A 22,536-nucleotide genomic window follows, 5' to 3' on the forward strand; every position below is an offset into this window, starting at 1 on the left:
GATTTTCATAAAGCCTCAAAGCCGTCAAGCCACCCTTGGCTGCTCTCCTCCCGCCCCTCTGTCCCCTCTTCCAGGAATAGTAATATCACAGTACCAGGAACTGGTACACAGCCAGGGTCAAGAAAAGCAGTAGGCATGGAAGTCACCAGACTGGAGTCAGTAAGACTGTTTCAGAATGCAGGGGTCAAGCCCTGTCTCTCCCTTATATTCCAGCAATTTGTGTACAATGTACCATGAAATGTCTGAGCTAGAAGGGATCTCACAAGTAATCCAGTCCTATCCTTTCATTTTATGGAGGAAGAAGAAGGCCATCTCCAGTCATCCTGATCTCTATCTTACCACTGGACCCAGATGACTCTGGAGGAGAAGGTGAAGCTGGTGACTTTACAGAACCTTGCCTCATTTAAATCCAATTCAATTGCAAGTCATGTCATCATCTTCCTGATATCATGGTCCTCTTTGAGAATGAAGGACAAACCACACACACACACACACACACACACACACACACACACACACACAGAGGAAGAATCGAAGGCCCAGATACTTTTGCCCAACATCACATGCATAGATATTAGCAGTACCAAGACTCACAAAATCTCCAATTTATCCCACTCTTTTTTTTCTCTTTCTTTGTATCCTCAGTACTTACACAGAGCCTAGCGTACAGTAGGTACCTACTTAAATGGTTGTTGTTCAGTCACGTCCAACTCTTTGTGACCTCATTTGGAATGTTCTTGGCAAAGATACCAGAATGGTTTGCCATTTCCTTCTCTGGCTTATTTGATGGATGAGGAACTAGGTGGCACAATAGGTAGAGTGCTGGCCCTGGAGTTAGGAAGACCTGAGCTCAAATCTGACCTCAGATACTTACTAGCCATGTGACCCTGGGCAAGTCACTTAATCTTGTTTGCCTCATCTGTAAAATGGACTGGAGAACGAAAGGGTAAACCACTCTACTTTGTGATCGTGGGGTCACAAATGGTCAGACACGACTAACAGATTAAACAACAAAAATGCTTATTGACTGACTAGAGACCTTTTAGTCCGACCCATTCCTGAAAGGAAATGTCCTCCACAATATCATTTAATTAAACAATCGCTACACATTTATTAAGCATCAACTATGTACCAGCCACAGGGGACAGAAAGACAAAAATGAAACAGTCTTGCTTGCATTCTAGTCAAGGATACAACATGAATACAATTAGGAAACTACAAAGTGATTTCAAGAGGGAAAGCATGTTGGAGGCTGAAGAGGCACCTGCCTTGTGTGAGAGGCAGCACAGCTGAGCTCTGATGGAGATGGGGACTCTATGAAGCAGAAGAGGAAAGGCAGTGGGGCACATTCCAGGCATGGAAAGTCACCTACACAAAGTCTTAGCTAGCGGTTATATAGCTTTAACTTTTGCAAAGTGAACTTTACATTTCTTATCTCATTTTATCCTCACAACAACAAGGGGAGATAAGTGCTATCCTTATCCCTACTTTACAGATTGAGGAAACTGAGGCAGAGAGAGATTAAGGGACTTGTCCAGGGTCACAGAGCTGTTAAGTGTCTAAAGCAGGATCTGAACTCAGGTCTTCCTAACCTCCAAGTCCAGGGCTCAGACTGCTATAACAAATGCATTCTATATATGTGGGTGTATGTTTGTATATTCATGTATATGTAGGTGTATGCATGTATGTGTATGTGCACATATACACACATGTTCATGTGTCCATGTGTACACATATGTGTGGTGTGTAGGGTGTGTGTGTGTGAGTGTGGGGAGGTTGTGTATGGAACAGCTAATAGGATAATTTGAATGAAATGGACAATGCATAAAGGAATGTGATGTAAAAGAAACCTAAAAAATTAAGAAAGAGCCAGACTGTGGAGGACTTAAAAGTCAAGCTATAGATTTCTATAGAGGACTTAAAAGTCAAACTATAGATTTCCATAGATTTTAGACAGATTTATCCTAAAGGCAATTGGGAGCCGTTGAAGATTTTTGAAGCAGAGAGGGCTTCATTAGATCTGTGTTTTTAGGAATATACATTTGGCATGTGGCAGAAGATTTGGAGAGGGAAAGAATGGAGGCTGGGAAGTCATTTAAGGGAATATGCAGTATTCAAATGAGAGATGATAAGGTCCAAACTAGAGTGGATTCATTTATAAGTAGGGAGAAGAGTACAGGTGTAAGAAATGTTATTAAGGGTTGACAAGACCATCTTCAATCAATTGATTGAATATATGTAGGGGCAAGGGTTGGTAGGCCTGTGAGGGAGAGTGAAGAGTCAAGGATGAATCAGAGGCTGTGCATTCATCTCAGTGACTGGAAAAATGGCAGTCCCATCAGCAGAAATGGTGAAGTTTCTTGGCCAGTGGGTTGGGCAAGATGGTCTTTAAACTCTCTTCTTGCTCTAGACATTCTATGACTCTTGGATGAGCCAGAAGCCAAATTTCATCCATTTGGTTTCCCATCACAAACAAGACTTCAGGGCCTGCTTTGAGAGCCTGTGGGCAATCTGGGCTGAGATGGTGGCATGAGAAGTAGAAGGAGGCCCCCTAATTTCAACATCCATACCCACTCCTTGGTACTCACTTCCATTTGAGCCAGGTTCTTTCTGCTGTCCCCCCTTCCCTGATATCTATCCTCATCCCAAGTCCTGTCCTCTCAAATCCAATTTCTGCCTTCATACCCTTAGCCCCTAAACCAGAGTCCAACCCTTATCCCCTCAGGTCCCATGTGTCTCCACAGACCAATCTGAACCATCTTTCAATTAAAAAAAAATTAAAGCCAATTAAGCCCAAATACTTATTTTTTACAATGACATAGAAATAGTATTTATCCAAAACACCAGGTTTACACTCAAAAAAATAAATAATGGAAACATTTGTCCATTCTGTCAAACCCTTCAGTTAGATAATGTTGTGTCTAGAATGGATTGGCCTTAAAGACCCTAAGAAACCAGATCAGACCAGGGAAGTGACTTACCCATGGATGAGGAGGGACAAGGAAAGGAACTAAGTATTTATAAAGTACCTGCTATGTGTCAGGCACTATGCTAAGTGTTTTTACAAATATTATCAGATTTGGTCCTCATAATAAATCTGGGAGGTATGTGCTATTATCATACCCATCTTATAGATGAGCAAACTGAGGCAAACAGAGGTTAAGTGACTGACTTCAGGTGCAGGGCTCACCCAGCAACAAATTAATGACAGATCACTCTTCCCTATTCACTTCCTGCACAAGCTTGAGCAAAGTTAACAATTTGGAAAAATAGTTCAGCACAGTCTCTTGCAAATTCTGACATAAATAGTGTTACATACTTTGGCTGGAAGCCTCTGTTAATTTGTGGATGCGGTCAATGAGGGAATTCGTTTTGCTTGACCATGTATATTTGTTACAAGGGTTTTGTTTTTCCTTTTCTTTTTACTGGGGAGAGGAGAAAGTGAGAAGTAGAGAAAATAAATGCATGTTCATTTGGGGGAAATATTTTTAAAAGATCCCTGTTAAAGGGTAACCTACTACTTCTCGAGGCAGCCCTCTACCTTTGGACATCTCTAATTGAAAGGAAGTTTTTCTTTAAATGAAATTGTGCAACTTTGACCATGGTTCATAGCTTTGCCTGCTCAAGGTAAGCAGGACAGACAGACAGACAGATAGATATATAGACAGATGACGGATGGATGGAGAAAGAGATAAATGAATGAATAATACATAAACGCTTGTTGCCTTCTTTTCTTCCTTCTCCATGCTACTCATATCCTTCTTCAACTGTGGCACCCAAAACAATACTCCAGAAGCTGCTTGACCTAGCAAAAGGATTCACAGTCCATTACTTCCCTTGTTCTGGAGGGTCCCCAGACTCCAGGTCCAGGCTTCTGTTTACCGCCCTACCCTGCCTTGTCTTTTCTTCCTCTATTAGACTGTATGGTCCTTGAAAGTAGGATTTGTGTTCAAACTCTATCCCCAAGGCCTAGCACAATGTCTTGCACACAGTAGGTGCTTAATAAATGTCTGTTCAATAAGTGAATAAGACTCAGCAGGATGATTGTTATAAAACTCACTAAAAGCCACCACATGTAGAAGGAGCAGACCTTTCAGAGGTAGCTTGTCAGGTAATTGATTATTTACTCCCTGTCTAGAATAGGGAGTGAAAGGAAAGGAGAAATGAAAGAAACAACTAGTCTACTATGTGCCAGGCACTGGGCTAAATGTTTACAAATATTTTATCTAATCCTTACAACATCATTTTTCAAGGGTATTCTGATACTTAATAGGTGCCAAATTTAAAAAAAAATTTCTTGATCTCTAGAGATAGGTGCAATTTTATCCCCACTTTACAGATGAGGAAACTGAGGCAGACAACAGTGACTTGCCCAGGGTCACACAGCTAATAAGTGTCTTAAGCCAGATTTGAGCTCAGATCTTCCTGACTCCAAATGCAGTTCTCTATCTCCTGTGTCACCTTAGGCAAGCCAAGAGGGGCAAGGAAGGAGGTGTCCATAGGGAAAGATACTGGGGTCCTGTTCCAGAGAAGCATATCTCTCTGTAGATATTCAACAAGACCACCCTGATGGCCTTGGCAGAGCCCTCGACCAAGAAGCAGTTGGGCCCTCACCCTCAAGGAAGACTACACTGAGCCTGCAATGGATGACATTAAGTCCAGATGCCTGGGAACCTCTGGATTGGGAGCAAGACAGTTTAGAGGTACAGAAGGGCAGTGAAACAATATCCTAGGAGAACACATAATGAGTTAATTTTGCACCCAAGGCAAGAATATAATGGTGTGACTTCTTGAAATAGCAGATGCATGGTCTATGTATTTTTCTGTGCCCCTTAGTTTTGAGTGCCCAATACCAAGTGCCTCAGTTGTTTCAACCTTGTTATACATCTTCCCTAGAACCCAACCTGCCATTTGCCTGTACCCCAATCTGTCCTAGGAAACAACCTACAATTTGCCCATGCCCCTCTCTGCCCTAGAACATAACCTGCAATTTGCCTGCACCCCTCTCCACAACCCAGGCCACCCAAGTGAAATTTCCATTCTAGAGACTGCCAGAGAGAAGTGTTGTGCTACCAGAAGCGTTGTATTTAGAAACAGGAGAGACATAGGTTCAAATCCCAGCTCTGACGCATGTAACCCAATGACTCTGGGCCACTTACTTAAGCTCTCTGAGTCTCAGTTTCCCCTTCTATAAAATGAGAATAGAAATATTTGTATGACTAACTCCTGAGGTCATTTAAAGGAAAGCACTCTAAGTGTTACAGAAGCCTTTTCCTAACACCCTTTTTTATTTTTAAGGCAACTGGGGTAAAGTGAATTGCCTAGGGTAACACAGTAAGTGTCTGGGGCCAGATATACACTCAGGTGCTCCTGACTCCAGGGCCAGTGCTGTATCTACTGTACCACTTAGCTGCCCCTTTCTAGCACTATTAATGCTAGTGCCTTCTCGTTAAGACTAGATACTTGACACTCACTAGCTGTGTGACCTTGAGCAAGTCACTAAACCCCAATTGCCTCATCCTGGGTCATCTCCAGTCATCCTGATGAATATTTGGTCACTGGATTCAGATGGCTCTGGAGGAGAAGTGAGATTGGTGACCCGTACAGTCTGCCCTCACTCAAAACAAAGTCAAATGCAAGTCATGTCATTATTTCTCTGATGGCATGGTCTTCTTTGGCAATGAAGGATGAACACATACCCCTGATTTATCCTGTCCTTATGTTGTTTGTGCACAGCTGTTTGTATGTTGTCTCTCCCAAGGACTGTGAGCTCCTTGATAATAAGGGATGTTTTTCGCCTCTCTTTTCATTCCCAGCACTTAGCTCAGGACCTGGCACAAAGTAGGGACTTAATAAATGTTTGTTTTAGGGGAAGGGTTGATTTGTTTTTCAGGTTTCAGTTCAGAGTGCATTCATAAGACATCATCCAAAGAATGTTATTCAAGCTACTTAAATAATTATTGTTTAACATTTGCGTCTCATGTATTACTCAAGTCTCTGAATTATCACTGCATATTACCATAAATACTTTGGATCATTCACTAATCCTTGGGATTTGGGTCTTTAAAAAACTGGTTTATAATTAAAGATGCAATAAAACCATTGGTAACTATGAATAGTCTCTTTATATACATCTCTAGCTGGTTGTGGGATGGCTGGGCTCTGCAACTGACTCGTATTACTCATAGTAGTATTTCCAGTGGTAATGCTTTCAATAAAATGGTTTCTCTCTATTGGATTATTTACTGTATGACATCCAACAGGTAATCCCTGGGAAGCCTTTTATTTAGTTCTTGTTGAGTGTATAGAGAGCTCCCCATCCTTGTACTTCTATATGTTTCTCTCTTTGTTTTTGTTCAGCCTTTACAGTCCCATCCAACTCTCCATGACCCTATTTGGGATTTTCTTGACAAAGATACTGAAGTGGTTTGCTATTGCCTTCTCCAGCTCTTTTTACAGATGAGGAAACTGAGGCAAACAAGGTGAAGTGACTTGCTCAGGGTCACACAGCTAGAAAGTGTCCTTGACCATATCTGAACTCAAGTCTTCCTGAATCGTAGTTCAGTACTCTATCCACTGTGCCATCTATCTGTCTCTCTCAATAACTGCTTATTGACTTGACTTGTTTTCTATGGAGAGTTGCGGTTTTTATTATGCGTGTATGTGAGCATTTATTCACTAATTCAAGGACCATGATTTCGTCAGTGTCAGTGTCCCTGACTCCATCAGTACAGATCACAACCCCGCCACCACCTGGTAGATGAAGAGTCTTGGTGACTTGCATAGCTCCTGATACCCTGCCTTCTACTGATGAGCTCTCTCTACCTATCAAGGGTAGGCCCTGCGTGACAGACAAACAGCTCATCACCGGGCCATTTCTGACAAATTCAGGCTGCAGTTTTTATTCATGTGAGAAATAAATCCTTCTCCAATATCTCATCCTAGCATGAAGGTTACCCTTGGTTCTCGGAGGCTACAATAACTTATGAGTGTCTAGTAGATCCCGTCAAAAAATTGCAGTAATATATATGAGCACCATTAAAAAACTTTGGCTTTTCTTTGTCTCTGACCCTATTTCTTTTTCTCAGTCTCTCTGTCTCTCTCTGTGTCTCTCTGTCTCTGTCTCTGTCTGTCTGTCTCTCTCTCTCTGTGTCCTTGGCCCACTGTCTCTATATCTGTTGTCTCTCTTTTTGTCTGCCTCTGTCTGCCTGTCTCCCTGCTTTTGTCTGTCTCTTTCTTCTGTGAGAGACTTTATGTTTTTAATCCTTTATCTTTGTCTTTCTGTCTGTTTCTGTCTCCCTATCTCTTCCCCCCCTCCACGCACACACATACACAAACACACACTTTCTCCCCCTCTCTCTCTCTTTCTCTCTCTCTCTTTGTCTCTCTCTTTTTGTGTGTGTTTCTCTCTCTGTCTGTCTCTCTATGCCACTCCCTTCTCTCCTTGCCCCTCTTTGCCTCTCTCTACCTTTGCTTCTGTCTCTTTCTGTTTCTCTCTCTGTGTCTCTCTACCTCTCTGTCTCTGTTTCTCTCTCTTTCCTCTTATATCAGGTACAGTTTTCTCCAATTTATTCATGGGATCAGGAAGCTCTCTTTTTGGCAGAGCCCTCATATATCTTTGGAAGCCTGAACCTCTATGTTTCTTTCACCAATATGACATAAGAAAAACCATTCAAATACAATTACTTGAATCCAGTAAGGTTCCAAGATTCCATCTCCTTTCCTTAAAAGTCTTAGGACAAGAAAGACCTAATGGAACTACAGAAGGAAAGCTGAAATAATCAAGAAGATCAGGGGTGGGGGTGTTGATAAGTGGAGTGGAGGGGAAAGCTGGCTGCTAGTGAGAAAACAAATTAGATCTTTACAGTCTGGAAAATTGACAGCTTTGTGGGGGGGGGCCCAGAGATCTGATTGAAATCTGTAAAATTATAATGGATAGGGGTAGGGAAAAGCCAAAAAAGTATTTTTTAATGTTCTTCACATATGTTTTTACAGTTTTTTGACAGGATCACTAGACACTCATGAATTTGTCAAATGTGATTATTGCAGCCTCCAAGAACCAAAGGTTCTTAAAAAGGGAGAAGTATAGTCAGGAGAACGTGTGCTGGATTTGTTGGTAGAGGTCTCATGCCAGGACGAGATATTGGAGAAGGATTTATTTCTCACATGATTAAAAACTACAGCCTGAATTTGTCAGAAATGGCCTGGTGATGAGCTGTTTGTCTGCCATTCAGGAATATTAGACCTGGAGGTGGAGAGGTCCCCTTAAAGTTCAAAATAAGGAGTGGTGTTGTATGGTAGTGGAAATAGCATTTTATTTGAAGTCAGAAGACCTGGGATTCAAAACCCAGTTCTGCTACTTAGTGCCTGTGTGTTTGTGGGGAAACCATTTCTTCTCTCTTTGTAATCAAACAAAAAACATTTATTAAGTACCTACCATGTGCCAGGTGGTCAGCTAGGTGGCACGATGGATAAAGTATCAGGTCTGGAGTCAGGAAGACCTGAGTTCAAATCTAGCTTTAGACACTTACTAGCTATTTGACCTTGGGCAAGTCACTTGACCTTTGTTTGCCTCAGTTTCCTCAATTGTAAAATGGGAATAACATCCACCTATGTCGCAGCATTGTTGTGAGGATCAAATGAGATAATATTAGAAAATCGTTTAACATAGTGCCTGATACATAGTAACACCTTAATAAAAGCTCATTCCTTTCCCTCCCCTTGTCCTTTATTTTACAGAGGGACTGAGGCCCAGGAAAGTGAAGCAACTTTCCCAAGGTTCACATAGCTAGTAAGCAGCAGAGCCAGGATCTGAACCCAGGTCCTCTACCAACAAATCCAGCACACATTCTCCTGACTACACTTCTCCCTTTTTAAATTCCCCCACAACACCTAGCACAGTGCTTTATAAATGGTAGTGAATGTAAATAATTGGTAACGTGTTTATGGTGCTTTAAGGTTTATTATCGTTATTATTATCAATAGATAACATTTATGCATCACTATAAGGTTTACAGAGCCATTTACAAACTTACAACAACTCCTTGAGGTTGGCAGTTTTTTAACCCATTTGTAGAAGAGGAGCTTGCCAAAAAGACTATTTTATGGAGAACTGATATGGTGGTCAGAAGAAGCGATACAAGGACACTTTTAAGGTCTCCCTTAAGAACTTCGGCATTAATTGTGTGAGATGGGAGACACTGGCACAGGACAGCTCAGCATGGTGTGCCCACATCAGAGAAGGGGCTGTGCTCTATAAGCAAAGCAGAATTGAAACAGCTCAAAGGAAACACAGGATGCACAAATTTAGAGTATCCACCCCAGATGTTCACATGGACTATTTGTGCCCAATCTGTGGTAGAGCATTCCAAGCTCATATTGGTCTGATCAGCCACAGTTGGACACATTGAAACTTATCTTAACCATGGTGATGTCATTTTGGTCCTCTTCAAGAATGACGGACAACAACCAACCAGCAGAAGAGGAAACAGGGGACATCAGTTACACAGCTCCTCAGTGTCAGAGCTAGGATTTGCGTGCAAATATCCTGACTTCATTTACATCTCCAAAGCAAAGCTAGAAAGCCTATACAGTCCAGTTATGTCCTCTTCCCTCTCCTACTCCTCCTTCATTCATTCTACCAGTTATCAGGAAGATGAGACCATTCCCTAGAAATCCCAGTTTCCAAGTTCAATCTACTTCTCTTACTACCCCCACCCATCTTGTCCTTCCCATCCCTCTTCCAGCTCACATCAACTCAAACATGGGGTTCCAGTTCCATAAGATGAAATCAGGATCATCCTGCAGAGCCTTTTACTGGCCAATCTCACCTGAAACCTTTGTCTGTTCCAGGGGTACATGTGGTCCTACAGGTCCTCAAGTTCGACCCTTTGACTGAATCAAACATCACAGAACAAGTTTGGATTGAGTCAAAGGGATGCAGTTGAGGACCTAGAGAGTCACATGTGGCCTTGAGGTCACCCCTCCATTGTTACTTTTTCCTTCTGTCTATATGGCTTATGCTAGATTTAAAGACAGGATAGAATGAGAGAACGTTTACATACACACACACACACACACACACACACACACACACACACAAGTGAAAACACTTCTGTTTCTCCAAATCCAAAACCAGTCTCCTACCCTGGAAGCTAGCTATATGTGAGATTAAAAAAAAATAACAATCATTTATTAAGTACCTAGTGTATAGTAGGAAGATAGAATGTAAGTTCCTAAAGATTTCATTTTTATACTATTTATTTTACATCATTTTCATAATTATGTATATATATAAAATTTATAATTATGATATTTCTTCTTTGTCTTTGTATCCCAGCATCTATGATAATCACAGGTGTTTAATAATTGCTGATTCATTGATTGACTGATTGCAGAACCCTATGCTAGGCACTGAGAGGGAGGAAAAAAATGTTAATTAAGGAAGTGTTCCCTGCCTTGTAGGAGGCTGTACCCCCACCCCCTAAGAAACTCTTTCTTGGCCAGATGCTATGACAGACAAGGCCTCTGTTGTTGATAGCATGGAGAAACATTCAGAAAATGTGAAAGGCAGTCCAGGTTGGAATGAAGGGGTTTGCTTCCCCATCCCTGCCCCCAAGAACCCTTGTGGCCTTGTTGCTCCAGGGAAGGCCCACCTGGCCTTATTCAGTCTTCTCAGGAGTCAGCTGGCCCACAGGGGTCTCCCCTCCCCCTCCCCACATCACTCACCCTGCAGTTGCTCAGCTCCTCCACAGACAGGATAATCGTGCCACACTTCTTCCCAGGGACCCCGCTGGGAAAGGGAAAGAGTTAGTATGAGCTAGTGGACAGCCACAACCAAGGCAGCTCCTTCCTTCCACACCACTCCCCTTCCTCAGCCCCAACACCATCCGCAGACCAGCCTTATTCCCACAGAAAAGAGGGTCCTGGAACATTCAGGAAATGTGTAAACCAGAGGGGACTCAATACATCCCAGATCTGGGATTTCCTCAGCTCAGAAATTTTCCCTGCCAGCAGCAGCAGAATAGCCCACATAGCACTGAGTAACCCAGAGGATTGTCTGAGGCACACTAAGTGATTTAAGTGACAGGCAGAACTTGAACTCAGGTCTTTCTGACTCCAAATCCAACACCCTCTCCCCCCTGTTCTATATTGCCTTTTAGAAGTGACTTTTGTCATTGTTTAGTCATGATAGAAAAAATTTATTTCAGTTGTATCAGACTCTTTGTGACCCAGTTTGGGATTTTCTTATCAAAGATAATAGAGTAGTTCACTATTTCCTTCTCCAGCTCATTTTATAGATGAGGAAATTGAGGCAAACAGGGTGAAATGACTTACCCAAGATCACACAGCTAGTAAGTATCTGAGGGCAGATTTGAACTTAAGTCTTCCTGACTCCAGGCCCAGTTATCCATCTAACTGCCTAGAAGAGACTACTATGACAAATTCCCCCCAAGCCTAGAGCTGACTTCCTTTTCCCCTTCAGAACTAACTGTATTTCCCTACCTAATCTCCCCCTCTTCCTTGACAGCCAAACCAGGAAGAGCTGCCTGAACAAGGGTCTCTCGTGGTTCTCATACTTTTCATCCAAAGATCACATCTGAAGGGGAAAATGCCCCGAAGGCCAATTAGCCCTTCCATGTACATATAATTTCTATAGTTTCGTTGTCCTACCTATACCAATGCAGACTGCAATTCTTTATCAGGTCTTCCTTCACTGGTGAAGACCAATCCTTTGGTGATGAAGCCCTACCATCGAAGCTAGGCTGGCCTTCAAAGGACCACCTTTTGTAGGTTCGTAAGACCTACTACAGCTCCCCCTGACAGAACTTTGAAGAGCCAAGTGCTGCCTCCAAGTCATGGTAAGGTATAAGAGGAGGACTTTAGTGGAGGTCCTCAGTTGACATTGCCCCATTACCTTCCCTCCCCCCCACCCCCCATAAAAACCAATCATTAAACCTCTTTTGACTTACTCTATTCAGAGCCACTCAGGTCATATCTTTTCCCACAAGAGAAGGAAGGGAGTTAAGGAACACGGACCTGAGGTGGGTAAGAATGGGGCTATTGGGTCTCCTTTTGAGATGGTATATAGTGAGGAAAAAGTAAACCATAACTCAAGTTGTTTTCTGTGGCCCAGAGCTCCCTGACTTTGAGTACTCACAGGCAGGATCTAATCTTTTTGACCTGAGCCAAAAGATCCAATTCCCCAATTCAGAGTTCCCTCTAGTTCTCAAACTTTTTAGTCTTAAACTCCATTAAAAATTATTGAAGAACTAGGGGAGCCAAGCAGTACAGTGGATAGAGCACTGGTTCTGGGAGGACTTGAATTCAAATTTGGCCTGAGATACTGCAATGTTAATCAGAGAGTAAAAGATCTTCCCCCACCCATTAATGAGCCTACCTATTAAGGGAAGCTTGATTAGGGGAGGTCCACACCTTTTGTTAATTTCTAATGAGGCCTGGTTCTCAAGGGTTGTCATGCCCTCTGGCTCTGAAAAGTATATAAATACTCTGAGATGGGGTTTTCCTTTGGGGCTTACTCTTTTGGAAATGTTTGTTTGACCAAATGAGACTCTGGGCAGCTGCTAAGGAAACCCCGGGCTTTGAAGACCCAGATGCTGGTGCTTTTCTTGTATGTATGTATGGTCAGAGAGCTGGAAGCCCTGTCTGTTGATCATTACTTCTTTGTATTTTCTCTGAAGTTCAAGGTGCTGACTTTTTCCCCCTAAACTAAGTGAATGATTTATGTGCTTGATTAAAGTTATTGCTGACCCCTCAAAAAAGTTGCTTTCCTTTTAGAAAAGCGGATCTAAGAACCTATACAGCAGGCCTTCCTGTATATATCAGGGTGCTTGCTTTTACAGATACTTACTAGCTGTGTGACCCTGGAAAAGTCACTTAACCCCAATTACCTCCCTCCAAAATTATTGAAGAATTGGGGCAGCTAAGTGGTACAGTAGATAGAGCACTGGTCTTAGAGTCAGGAGGATCTGAATTCAAATCTGGCCTCAGATATTTACTAGCTGTGTGACCCTGGGCAAGTCATTTAACCCCAATTACCTCCCCCCCAAATTATTGAAGAACCCCACCCCATACCTTTGTTATAAGGTACTTACCATACTAGAAACTAAAACACCTTAGCATGATCATGAATATAGTTTTGGCCTTATACAGCTCCCAGGCATACCTATTTGAGAACAGGTATTCCACCTATAATTTACATAGAGCTTTTGAGCCCTTCCTCAGTGGATGTCTTGGGGCAGGGACCAACTCTCCACCCCTGACAAAGCTTGGATCTGTATGTGGTCACATGTGGATGCACATCCAGCCTACTAAGAACTATCTTGGCCCTCTCCAGGATTCTGTAAGGTAGACATCAATCACAGGAGAAGAAGGAACCCATTTGACCTTACCCATTTGACACTGATGGAATGTGTTTACCAGTTCTGGCATTCAAGCTGAAAGTTCCTATCCTGGTGGAGAAAGACAGACAAACAGAGACAAACAGAGAAAGAGACAGTAAGGCAGAGAGAGTGAGAAGCAGAGTAGTGAGTATGCCTGTTCTCTTCCTGACTGGGATCAGCATTTATTGTCTACACCAGAGGTGTCTAGCATGTAGCCCCTTTCCATGCCTTTCCATGCCATGCTCTCTCTTCTCTGTCCTATTGCTCTTAAAACCAGTCCCTTACCTTTGTTTCATGTACCACTTGCTTTAGCTTTGTCTCCTTCGTTAAACTAAAAGTTCATTGAGGACAAGGATTCTTCTTCTATTTCTTTTATGTCCCCCCACTCTCTAGCATTACAGTGGTCACGGGGTCAGTAGTCCTGGCTAAGAATAGCTTTGGTCCATGGACTTAAGTCTGACGATATAACTCTCAGAAGCTAGAAGGTTTCCTCCCCCATTCTCTCACTAGCCCTTGCTTCATAAGGAATGTGGTGACATTCAAGGGCTCACTGGGTATCTGGGGCCAGGACTACTTAACTCTGAAACAGAGGTACAGACCCAAGTGAACAGATAATAATACTAATAATGGCCAACATTTATAGCCTGTTTACTCTGTGCCAGGCACTGTGCTAAGTGCTTTACAAATAATATCTCATTTGAGCCTTGTACCAACCCTTGGAGGATAATGATAAATAATAAGTAGTATTTATATGGGTAGCTGGGTGATGCAGTGGGTGCAGACCTGGAGTCAGGAAGATTCATATTCCTGAGTTCAAATCCAGTCTCAGACACTAACTAACTGTGTGACTCTAGGCAAGTCATTTAACCCTGTCTGCCTCAGTTTCCTCATCTGTAAAATGATCTGGAGAAAAAAATGGTAAATCACTCCAGTATGTTTGCCTAGAAAACCCCAAATAGGGTCACAAAGAGTCAGGCATGACTGAAACAACTGGACAACAACAGAAGCATTTACATAGCACTTTAAGGTTTGTAAAGCACTTTCCATGTGTTATGTGGTTTTATCTTCACAACCTGGTCAAGCAGGCGCTGTCTTTATCCCCATTGGACTCCATATTTCTCAACACCAATTCACTTCTCCCCTAAAACCATCCCCACCCCCAATTTCCTCATATCTGCTAAAGGGCACTACTGTCCTCTTCAGAATCAACACAGAATCACAAATTTTTAAACAATATATATCGTTATCCTCGTTTTACAAATGAGGAAACTGAGGCAAGCTGAGGTTAAGTGACTTGCCCAGGTTCACACAGCTAGTAAGTGTCTGAGATATGATTTGAATCCAAGTTCACATTAACTTGGGTGTCCCATGAATGTAATTTAAATTAAAATGTAACTTGGGAAATGTTTAACAGGATAAATAAAAATGCAGTATGCCATAGATAATGGTAATATGTGGTTTTCTAAGTCAACATGGGGCCTGCAGAGATCCTTGTGTATGGTTTAGTGGCCCTATTTCTACTTGAGTGTGACACCGCTGGTCTGCACCATATACTTTGGTACTGTTTATATTCATTCACCCTTTTCCTTGTTTATTCAACATTAATTGATGGTCCACCATGTATAAAGCATTGGGAGGAGATAAAAGAAATATACAAAACCTGCTCTTAAGAACCTCCAAGACTAAAAAAGGAGGTAAGAAACGTAATTGCCAAAAATGCAGAAACTATTCTGTGAATAAGAAATTGGACAGTTTTCCCTCTGATTTCCACAGCTCTGACAAGTGAGTTTTTTGCCTTTTGTTGGCAAAGACGCAGGCCTCCACCCCATATCCTGCAGCCTCCTTCACATGGCCCCATTTACACACACACACACACATACACACACACACACACATATACACAGAGTTTTCCAGAACTTTCTGTGTTGTCTTCCCCTGCTCAAATATAAGCTCCTTGAAGGCAGGAACGGTATTACTTCGTTGTGTTACTTCCTTGCATAGCTCCTGGAACTTAGTAAGTGCTCAATAAATGGTTTATTTCGCCACAAGAAAAGCCCCAAGATCAGTAGGGAAGGAGAGATGCCAGATGGTTGGGATAACTAAGAAAGGAAATAGGGATTTGATTTCCCACTTAAGCATACAGAATCATGTATATCTGTCCAACGAGTCAGTCCATAGACCTTGAGAAGATCATTTCCCTTCTCTGATCTTTGTAAAATGACATCATTTATCTAGAGAGTATCTTTATGTCTTTGCCAGCTCTGAAATATATTATACACCATCTACTTCTCTTGTAGCACAGGCCTGGGCACCTCAGTAGGAATGGAACGATGTAGTCACAGAACCACAGAATAGGAGATGTTAGAAATCGCCCAATTCAAACCTTTCATTTTACATCTCCATCTATATTACATCATCACTGTATATTTATAAATTTCATGAGGCCAAGAAAGAGAAAACCACTTCCCTAAAACCACTTATCAGCTAGCTCTCAGCGGACCCAGGACTAGAACCCTGGTCTCTGGATTCCCAAATCCAGGGCTCTCCTCATTGCATCATACTGACACTAGCTCACTTCTTTCCAGTCTCCCTGGCCGCCCTCCCTTTCTTACTACAGGTCTGCAGGCATCCAGCTTCTCAAAGATCCCCCAAACACTCACTGGCAAATGGAATAAGCAGTATTCTCCCCCCTCTGCAAGCCCCTCTGGAGAGGATCAGCTGGAGATAAGGATGAGAGAGGCCTCTAGCCCTCAAGGGAGCATCTTCGCCTGTCTCAGAGATAGGAAGCACTTTCTGACCTTCCCAGGTCTTTCTGTCCATCAGCCCTGTTTCTCTAGGCAGACGAGTGACCTAGAAACTGCCGCCCCCACACTCAGACAAAGACGCAGATGCCACCCACGTTTTTACCACCAACTGGGTGGTACAGAGGAAGCTGAAATTTCCCAGTGGGTGACCAGACTCACTCCCAGAAGCCCACCCCCAAGTCCCTTGCCCTTCCACTCCCCTAGAGAAACACAGCTTCCCCCACCCCCTCCCACCTACAGCTCCCGACTCCTGACACAGATGGGAAGGCAGCTATTATTCTCTGACTAAGGAGCTGTCAGTCATCCTGTGTATTATCTTCTCTCCCTCTTTTCTCTTATTTCTCCCCCCCCCCCCCCCTTTAATGCCTCTGGGGCAGGGAGGAAGGGGCTGGCAGATGAGAAAAGACTAAAACTACATTTACCTTCCAGGGTATAAGCAGCCTGGTCTATTATTAAAGACCACGGAATCTGGCTTAGAGAACAGGCCCCAGATCCAGCTTGAGTAAATGACTGCCCTTTTCTGGACCTCAATTTCCTTGTTTATAAAATCAGAGGGTTAAACTAGGTGATTTCGTTTTTTCTTCTTAAAAAAAATTTTATTTAAAAAAATACACAATAAGAAAAGAAAAAGAAACATTATAAACTTAAATATTAAAACTTAATTACAAAATAGGAAATTTGAAAAAAAACCCCATGCCATATGCACAGCAGAATGTAAGAGAGGATTCAAAATATATAGCAATAAATTCCCATTTCAAAAGAGCCTATGTAATAAATACTACTTGTTATGCTAAGAGCTAGCCATCTTTTCTTTTCTTCCTTGTAGGTTTTCTTTGGTCTCTGCTGTGCACTTCTTACTCTGTTTCTCCCCCTTCTTCCTTTGTCCCCAAAAGGCTACAATTAAACATGGATATATTTATATATAGATATATACATACACATATACATATATACACATACCTACATATATATGTACATACCTACATATATGAACATGTACTTTCTGACAAGGTGATTTCTAAGGTGTCCTCCCATGTTGGACATATGATCTATGATCTTTCAGAAGCCAAGGGAAATCCCAGATCCTCCAAGAAGCCTTCCCTGGCTACTCCTTCCCATGCTTTTCTCTCCCCTCTCTTTCCTGTTGCTCGGACCTTGCCATGTGGTATTTGTTGTGTCTTCATACACCACTGCTTTGGTTTTTTTCCCTTTTTGTATTACATTAATACATATTTATAGGATAAAACAAGCATTTCTATAACATAGTACAATAAAAAAAGACGATTGTACATACAACTGCAAATCTACTAGGCATAATTTGCTATTCCTTTCAAATATACAATAAAATTATCATGTACATTTCTTTTTTTTTCTCTTCTGCTTTAGTTTTGCCTTTCTCATTAAACTAAATGTTCTTAGACAAGGATTCATGTCTTATACTTCTTTTATGTCCCCCCACATTACACTGGTGGGGCATTGGAGTTGTCGTTCTGGCTGTATACTAGCTTAGGGTCAGGGATATTAGGTCTCAAAATACACCTGAAAACTTTTGGGAGCTATCAAGTCTTCTCTCTCATTCTTTCCCCAACTCTTGCTTGGTAGGGAATGTGGCAGCATTCAAGGACTTATGGGGTATCTGGGGCTATGGTTGCTAAACTAACAAAGGAAAGGTTCTTAGGAAAAGGGAATTACAAGGAAAAATTAGAGAGAAACTGGAACCTAGAGGAAGGTGGAGGGATTGACTGAAGTGGACCTCAATTCTGCTCTCAGTCTTCAGCCCAGTGATGCTGAAGGTTATCCAAAGATGGAGTATATTAATGAGCTGGAATTACTCCCCATCCCTTGCTGGTGTGCTCCCTCCCCAAACTACCCTGTATTCACTTAGTCTATATCTACAATTATCCCTTCCACATCTCAACTTTCCGCATTGTGGTTTCAATATATCAAGGGTCAGCGTAAGAAATTAAATGGGAATTTGGGGAGAGTTTTGTGGAAGTCACAGAGGATAAGGAAAAAGTTTAGAAACCCAGAAATATATAAAATATATGTACAGTATGGCATAATATTAGCATATTTTATCTTTTAATACCATAATAACTCAGACTTCTTCTCTGGCACAAAGGGAAGGCCAAAAAAATTTACATGCATTCTCCAGATCACAGGGGCACCATCCCCCTAATCGCCAAGATGTGGAAGGGACAGCTGTATTCTGTGTATGTACCTCTCCATTAGATTGTAAGATCCTGGAGGACAAGCATTTTTTTCATTTGTCTTTGTATTCTACTTATTTAGGATACATGGTGCCTGGCATATAGTAGGCACTTAATGAATGCTTGTTGATTGATAGATTGACTAATATATATATATATATACATATATATATGTAGTATATGTGTAATAGTGTTTTTTATATATATATCCCAGAATATATACATATTCCTGAGGGAAAGAACAAGGAGGCCTGGCCCTCTCCATCTCACTTTCACCTACAGGCAAAACTCTGCTCCCCTCAACCTCTCCCCTGGTTCAGGTCATCCCAGAACCAACCAGGGATAGCCAGAAGAGCCACCACCATTGGCGATACCCTACCCCATTTGCCCAGTCCCCCAATCCTTTCCCTGGCCCTAGTCAGTCCCAGAACCCATATGGCTCTAACCCTCTGCCTTCCCCTTCTTCTCTTAGGATGTCTCCCAGAATGCCAAAGTCCTGGCCCAGGAAATCCTATAAGTACACAGAAAGAGTGTCAACTTTCATAGGACTTGGATGAGATGGAAATCAAGAACTGCATTTGTTTTTTTTTGATAAAAAGGAGGACTACAAGGCTTCTCCACTTGAGCTGCCAATGACTCCTAAGATCCTCCAGTTCTTACCATCTACGTCCTGCAGTACCCCAGCACTGTTACGTAACTTAGGTCACTTAACTACCTAAGTAAACTACAGTCCTCTGAGTCTTGTCAATCATTGTACTCTAAGGATTACCAGGCCTTTCCATCTGGTCTGTGGCTGAACTTTCTTTCATGTACTGTCTCCTCAGATTAGAGTGTGAGCTCCCTCAGAGCTGAGTCTCTTTTTTTTTTTCTGTTTGTATCCTTTATCCTTAGTAAAATACTTGGCACACAGTAAGCACTTAAATGCTTTTTCATTCATTGATTCATTCTAGGAAGGACAGTTGCAGAGGGAGTCTACAGCTAATATCGCCTTCCCCACCCTGACCTTCAACCTAAATAACTTTTAGTATTACCCTTGGTGTATCTGGTTATCTGAGGGGTGTCTGGGTATCTGATTATCTTCAAGGCTCTGTAAAGGAGCATGAGAGGTGTTGGTGATCAGAACATCTGTAGTGATTAAACTTTACCTAACTACCCAAAAAGTTCATGATCACCCCAACTAAACTTACTAACAAGTCAAAATAAAATCCAAACATTTATTAGATGCCTATTTTGTGCAAGGTACCATGCTGGGCAAAAGAGTCATTCACACTGTATTAATCGAGACATGCCACCCATTCCTGCTTGGCGTTCCCTCCCCACACACTTACGTGAGAGGCTTCTCTAAGCGACTCCCAGGGGACCCCACAATCTCTCCCAGAGTGCAGAAAGTCTGGCCCAGGAAATCCTATAAGAACACAGAAAGAGTCTGTTGTTATCCACACGCCAATTCTATCCCCAGACTTCAGCTCCAGCCCGTTCTGGGATGCCAAGGTATCTTTTAGTTCTATACTTCTTTGATTTCATATGCATGGATGTGTTGTTGTTCAGTCGTTTCAGTCATTTCTGACTCTTAATGACCCGATTCCAGGTTTTCTTGGCAAAGACACTGGAATGATTTGCCATTTTCTTCTCCACCTCATTTTATGGATAAGAAAAGTAAGACAAATAGGGACTAAATGACCTGCCCAGGGTCACACAGCTAGTTAGTGTCTGAGGTCAGGTTTGAACTCAGGTCTTCCTGTCTCCAGGGCCAGTATCTACTGTGCCACCTGGTTGCCCCAACCCACAACATTTTAACAGTCAGAGGAAAATCTTTCCTTTCCTTTGGAGAGGAAAAATGTTTGTGTCTGATAAGGAGCTGATGACTCTTCATATAAGCACATTCAGTTACCAGGTAAGGCATGGTCCCTGCCTCAGTGAATTCAGTCTAGTCTAGTAGGGTAGGTAAGACATAAATAAATAGCTATGATAGAATAACAATAGCAAACATTTATATAGCACTTCAAGTAGCAGTGTGCTGGTAAATATATAATAGCTGATTACCAAAAAAATATATGCATGACACACTTTTACATTAAATTTGCATTATTAACATTTTCTCTTTCACTCTCAAGTCTAGACAAGCAACAAAATAATAAATCCAGCCCTATTTTGTAGCATTTGTCTATTTCTGATGCTCACATTCAAAATTTAACACTTGGCTCTCATGAACCAGCACAAACTAGCTCCAACATATTTCTGGCTTTCAGATTTGCTGAGTATGGAAGAAATAAAATATTATTTAAAAAAAAGATTTGCTCAATGCTTTACATATGTCACTTCTCAGAAAGTGGAATAAGATTAGTGCACGAGAGAGCTACACAGGAGTGGAAGTGCAAGGAGAGTTGGGAGAAGTCACTTTGGACAGGGGGCTGTGATGGAAAATATGCATCAAGTCATCAATAGCCATAGTAATCAAGTTTATCAAGCACCCACTATATGCCAGGCACTGGAGATATAAAAAGAGACAAAAGACATTCTTTGCCACACCTTGGAGGAGGTGAGATTACAGTTGAGCCTTGAATGGTGGGCAAAATGTCAACTAGTAGAGATGGGAGTCTATGGATGAGATGGAGAAAGAAGTTTCAGATACTGATAATGGTTTGAGCAAAACAGGGGCAGGAAAGCTCTTGAAGTGTTTCAGAAAAGGTAAGTAGGCCGCCTTGGTTGCTATGTGTCCATCACATGAAAGGGAGTAGTGTGAGCTGGACCTAGCAAACTCAGTGGCCCAGTGGATAGAGTAGTGGAGGCCTAGAGTCAGGAAGACTTGAATTCAAATCCAGGGTCAGACACTTCCTAGCTGTATGATGCTGAGTTAAGTCATTGAAACTCTGTCTGCTTCAGTTTCGACAAATAACTGTAAACTGGGGATCACGATAATACCCACCTCTCATGGTGGTGTTGATCAAATGAGGTGATGTTTGTTAAAGAATTTAGTACATTTCAAATCTGACCTCAGCTAGCTGGGTGACCCTGGGCAAGTCTCTTAACCTTGTTTGCCTCTGCTTCCTCATCTGTAAAATGAGCTGGAGAAGGAAATGGCAGACCACTCCAGTGTCTTTGCCAAGAAAACCCCAAATGGGGTCACGGAGAATTTGGTATGACTGAAATAATTGAAAGACAACAAATTTAGTACAGTGCCTAGCATATAGTAGGCATTTAATAAACGTTCCCTTCCCTTTCCCTTCTCATAGACTATGGAAGGCCTTGAATACCAAGATAAAAGGTTTAGACCTGGCATTCAATAAACATTTCAGAAATCCACAAAGCAACAGCCTGATACTTACATGTTTGGAGAGATCAGGGCTCTTAGAATCAACATCATACCTGTGGGGAACACAGACAAAAAAAAGAACAATGATGATAGGTCCAGGTCAACCTTGCCATGCCCTGCTCTCAGAGGATCACTCGAGGAAGTAGCCACCTTATAAGGACCAAAGACTACACTTGAAACTTTCCTGCTATGAAGTTGGCATTTTGGCCACTGGGATACAATCTTTCCCTTCAGTCCCTTAACGTCCCAACGCTTGCTTCCAGCCCTGGAATCATGGAGAGCAAACTGGATAGCCCCATCTTTTTCTAGGAGTCTACACTCTCTCCTTTACACATATGAGAGCATTCCCTCCCGCTGTCACATCCCAGGAAACCAATCTCTTTCGCTATCTCTCTCTGTAACCAAATCCTGGATCCTGGCCCTGGAGAGCACCCATCAAGAAACAGTCATCAGCTTCTCACCAAGCAGAGGCATTTTTCCTCTCCAAAATGTCACTGTTAAAATGTTGTGGGGGTTTTTTCTTTCTGATTTAATATTAAACATCGACAATGGGCTGATGGGAGTCTTCTTGCCTTAAATTTCTACGTATAAGCAGTTTCCCCACCTTCCCCTTCATCAGCCTCTAAATTATTTCCTCTGAGCTCCAAAGCATTCTCTCTGCCCTTTTAACCTTTGTTCTCCCTCTATCCCCCCAAAACTTCAGATTATACATTTAGAAGCCATCTACTCTCATTTTACAAATGAGGAAATTGAGACCTCGGAAATTTAGGTGATTTGTCCAAGGTCACACAGTAACCAAGAACCAA

General features: G+C 42.1%; 1 protein-coding gene across 11 annotated transcripts in view; it reads right to left on the reverse strand.

Annotated features, from left to right (window-relative positions):
* The window catches only part of CPNE5 (copine 5), a 209,361-nt gene that overhangs the window by 104,450 nt on the left and 82,375 nt on the right, over window positions 1-22,536 (reverse strand). For 6 of the 11 annotated variants that reach the window (XR_011974210.1, XM_072641939.1, XM_072641941.1 and 3 more), the window contains exons 5-8: window positions 21,744-21,783; window positions 19,746-19,822; window positions 13,413-13,472; window positions 10,729-10,792 (exon numbers count right to left, since the gene is read on the reverse strand). Coding sequence is in view for 10 of the 11 variants with exons in the window: in XM_072641939.1 (XP_072498040.1) it covers window positions 10,729-10,792; window positions 13,413-13,472; window positions 19,746-19,822; window positions 21,744-21,783 (241 nt within the window). In the remaining variant the exon portion in view is untranslated. Of the gene's footprint in view, window positions 1-605; window positions 9,254-10,242; window positions 10,414-10,728; window positions 10,793-13,412; window positions 13,473-16,456; window positions 17,102-19,745; window positions 19,823-21,743; window positions 21,784-22,536 lie in introns of those variants that run through there. The other 5 variants (XM_072641947.1, XM_072641949.1, XM_072641948.1 and 2 more) reach the window with 5 other exon arrangements.

This window comes from Notamacropus eugenii, chromosome 2 (genome assembly GCF_028372415.1).
Source record: "Notamacropus eugenii isolate mMacEug1 chromosome 2, mMacEug1.pri_v2, whole genome shotgun sequence".
Taxonomy (NCBI): Eukaryota; Metazoa; Chordata; class Mammalia; order Diprotodontia; family Macropodidae; genus Notamacropus; species Notamacropus eugenii.